The 3785-nt window shown below is 41.3% G+C and overlaps 1 protein-coding gene across 1 annotated transcript in view; it reads left to right on the top strand.

The window, feature by feature from the left end:
• Positions 1–6: 6 nt before the first annotated feature.
• The window catches only part of LOC113481510 (lysosomal acid lipase/cholesteryl ester hydrolase-like), a 14540-nt gene continuing 10761 nt past the window's right edge, over positions 7–3785 (top strand). The window contains exons 1-2 of the mRNA XM_026851231.1: positions 7–32; positions 1718–1838. Of these exons, the coding sequence (XP_026707032.1) occupies positions 24–32; positions 1718–1838 (130 nt within the window). The 5' untranslated portion in view covers positions 7–23. The remainder of the gene's footprint in view (positions 33–1717; positions 1839–3785) is intronic.

Here is a 3785-nt window from a genome sequence, read left to right as displayed (position 1 = left end):
GGAATGTGGACCCCGAAACGAACATGAACATCGTGAGTGGCGCGGCGGAGAGGGAGGGCAGCGTGCCCGGGGTTTCTGGCGGGCACGGAGCGGGGTCTGGGCGGCGGGCGGCCGGGCGGGTGCCTCTCGCCCTCCGCAGCCGCGGGGAAAGCTCCGGGAGGCTGCAGCGGTCACCTCGCGGCTACTTAGACGTGGTCTTTATCTGCTTCTCCTTCCAGGGCCTTCTTGGTCCCCTCTTGCCTGTGCCTTATCGTTCTCTCGCACGTTTTCTGATCCAGACCTGTGATTTTTGTTAGGGTCGGGCCCCTCTTTCTTAACTCCTAAAAAAGCGCGTGTTTATGAAGCGTGCTTGGGCAGCTACCACAGCGCTCTCGCCTTCTTACCAACAACTGCTTGTGTTCCTATTTGGTATTTACTCTCTCAACTTTATTCTCCTTCTGCTGCGATAGCCAATTCCAGAAAATATTTACTGTTTTTATCTGGTATTACTTTCCCTTTCCTCTGCCCCATCTAAACTGTGCCATTTTTTCACATGTCCAAGATACTTTAAGCTAGAAATGCTTAAGGCTTATAAGAGAAGAAGTGCTTGAGTTGTCAGTATCATCTAACTATCATTTCGAGGACTGAAAATAGTCATTTATTCTAAGGCTAATAGCATTTGAATGGAATTTAGCCTTAAAAACGTTTTGGAATGTTAAGATCACTGTGGGTGATTAAAGATATATTTTTTTTAAATTGCATGTTTAATTAAATGCTCCTTCTCCTTGCCCAACAGCTTAAGGACACACTCTGATCATGTCTTCCATTTCGTATCTTTTCTTAAGGCATGGCTGGTGTCATAAAACCGATTAAATAGCAAGTTCTCTGTCCTAATGGAGTTGCATCAAATGAAAATAATAGTGCCTGAGACAAAAGAGATGAGAGATAAACCTGTTAATGAAATCTTAGTGTTAAACAAGTGGGGGTTTTCTATTATTTTCTTGTTTGACTTGTCAGCAAAGTCTCTGAAAAGCTCTCCAACAGATGTAAGGTTTGAGGAGAAAGGTGAGTGAGAAATGGCACATGAAACTACGAGCTGAGGTGGCAGTGTCAGCACCTCACACATGTGAGGAGTGGGACCTTAGTGTTTTAAAGCTGCTGCGTTTGTGGTTCATTTCAGCACATTGCCTAAACATGACTGTGTCTTCTGTATAACAGAATTCAGCATGAAGTTCAGATATAAACCTGAAATGTTTTTAAAGAAGCCCTTCCCTTCAGGAGAGGTGAACTCTTCTTCTATATGCCAGTGGATTTTTGCTGTCCTCACTTGTTTGTTACTAGAAGATACTGCTTTCCTTGACAGCAGACAGTTTCAATTTTTGTCTGCCAAATCCATGTTTCAGTGTTTTGCCCTGTTATCATAATCTCCTTTTCAACACTTCAGTCTCCTTTCTCACTGTAAGCAGCAGGTGAATAACTAATATGACAGTGGATGGGGACAGACTAGGGAGTCTCCCACATTCCTAGGACAAGGTTTGTGCTCTGGCTCCTGACTCCATAGATTAAGTCTCATAAGAAAACCTGTCTGCATCGAATAGGTGGGTGGTATGGCACATTCCTACCACATCCTTTATTTTCACCTCACTGATTTTGGAAGGAACCCAGAGTACTTTGCACATGTTAATGAACTGAGGAGTCTGGAAGTCTGACTCCAAGGCGGTTCCTTTTCTTCCTTCAGAGTCAAATTATTACCTTCAGGGGATACCCTAGTGAGGAGTATGAAGTGACAACAGAAGATGGGTATATCCTTTCCATTAACAGAATTCCTTATGGACGAAAAGGCCGTGAGAGTAGCAAAGGTAAGATTTATGTCTTGTTTGGAAGAATATAAAGTCACAAAAAGGCTGTCTTTGATTTATAAAACTTTTGCTCCTTTAATAATCCAGAAAAAGATTAAAGCTTATATGACCTGTGCAATTCGAATGTTTTATTGGTAAATGTTATGGCCAAAATAGATTAGGCACTTGTAGAGTGACTTGAGTAGAGGACGAGAGGAATTAGAAAGCTGTATTTTCCTGTATTTTTGTGGCATTAATACAAGCCCTTCATTGTTTGGTGGGTTTGGTTTTTTTTTGAGGGACTGAGAAGCCTGGATTTTCTAGGAAGTGGAAAATGAGGGTTGAGATTTGTTGTGTTTTTTAAAGTAATAACGTCTCTTGAAAAGAGGTTGATTGTAACATTGCTGGGTTATCTCAAACCCCATTTTAAAAATACGTTTCTTTATAACAAGTAAATTTGTAAGAAACACCCGACCATTTTCAGAAGTAGAGACAGTTCACATGCTTCTTGGTGAAATACAACTAAACTGTAAGAGTTCCCACTGGAATGTTCACAAAATAATTACGGCCTGATTTCTGCATAAAATAATAATTCATTTGTTAATTTTTACTTCTCTGAAGATCCCTTTGCAGTAAGGTACAAGCCAGAGCAATACTGTTTACTGCTGGGGTGTCATATTTTACACAGCTGCTTAAATAAGTAAAACAATATAAGATAAAATCCCTTCAGAACATCTTTAGTACAATACATTTAAAAATAGATCGCAAATTAGGATATGTGACAGGTAGTTGACAACAGTCAGCCCAGACCACTTTTATGGATGTGATTTGATGGTGGACTGGAAGGAGCATGTGCCGCCAGAGCAGTGTTACAAGCTGTAAGATTTACTGTGAAAGCTGGTAGAAAACTATGGAAGGGGTGCAGGGAGTGTACAGGTGAGGAGATGGGGGAGAGGAAAGGTAAGGGGAATGTAGGCTGAAACTTAAAGGAACAATGTGGTCAGAGGTTTTTGCAAGGACTCGATGGAGTGCTTTAAAAATGAGACAAACATACATGGAAGAGGAGAGACACATAGCCTTTAACTTGCTATCCTTGTACGCTGCATGTGGAATTACCAGTGTATTTGAACAACAGTGGCCAAATTTGGTATTAGTCTTGTGGCCACCCCTTATAAAAGATCCTACAGACAATCACATGCATACAACAGCAGCCTGTTTGCATAGAAATTGTACATATTCTAAGGACTGCCTCAGAACCCTTTGGACTGAGAAAACCTAGGATGAGAGGTAAAAACATGGAGCTCACAATATCAGTGATTATTCTGTAGCCTTGGGTGTGAACCAGACCTGTGGAAAAACCCTCTCCTCTGCCAAAGGCCAAGCAGCAGTCTTCCTGACCTTATCTGTTGGGTTTGTATGAATTAGGATGTTTACACTGTCCACTGTCACTCACAAGGTGTGTATGTAAAGAACAGTGCATGGATGAGGCCAGTCAAACCTGGCAGGTGTCTATACTTAAGAATTTCAGAGAAGCCCACAGGAAAAAGACAAGCTGCCTTTCTACCTGTTGACTTTGTCAAATCCTTCATCAGTGACATAAGCAAAGAGAAGTTTCCTGACACAGGTCAGGAATTCTCCACATTCCCTTTGCCACACCCTCGACCCCAAGTTCATGTTTTGCAAAGTGATCTAATTTTAAAAACAAGGATTACTGAGCACGTTTGGGGGAAGTATGATCTAGAAGAATGAAGATTCCAAAGTTCATGTTGATCTTAAGTTTTTATAGACTTGGTATCTTTCCTCAGAAAGATACCAATGATGTGTTACTGCTGACTTAACGTATATATGCCATAATTCTTTTGCAATACCTGCATAATGTGAATAGGATCCCTTGGAATTATGTATCACATGATGTTTTGGAACAAAACCTACAGTTCTTCAGCTAAAAAAAAAAAAGGGGGGGAGGGG

This window comes from Athene cunicularia (genome assembly GCF_003259725.1).
Source record: "Athene cunicularia isolate RWA chromosome 6 unlocalized genomic scaffold, athCun1 chr6_part1, whole genome shotgun sequence".
NCBI lineage: Eukaryota > Metazoa > Chordata > Aves > Strigiformes > Strigidae > Athene > Athene cunicularia.
Note: the sequence above shows the minus strand (reverse complement) of the source record. Positions and strands in the feature narration are given on the sequence as shown.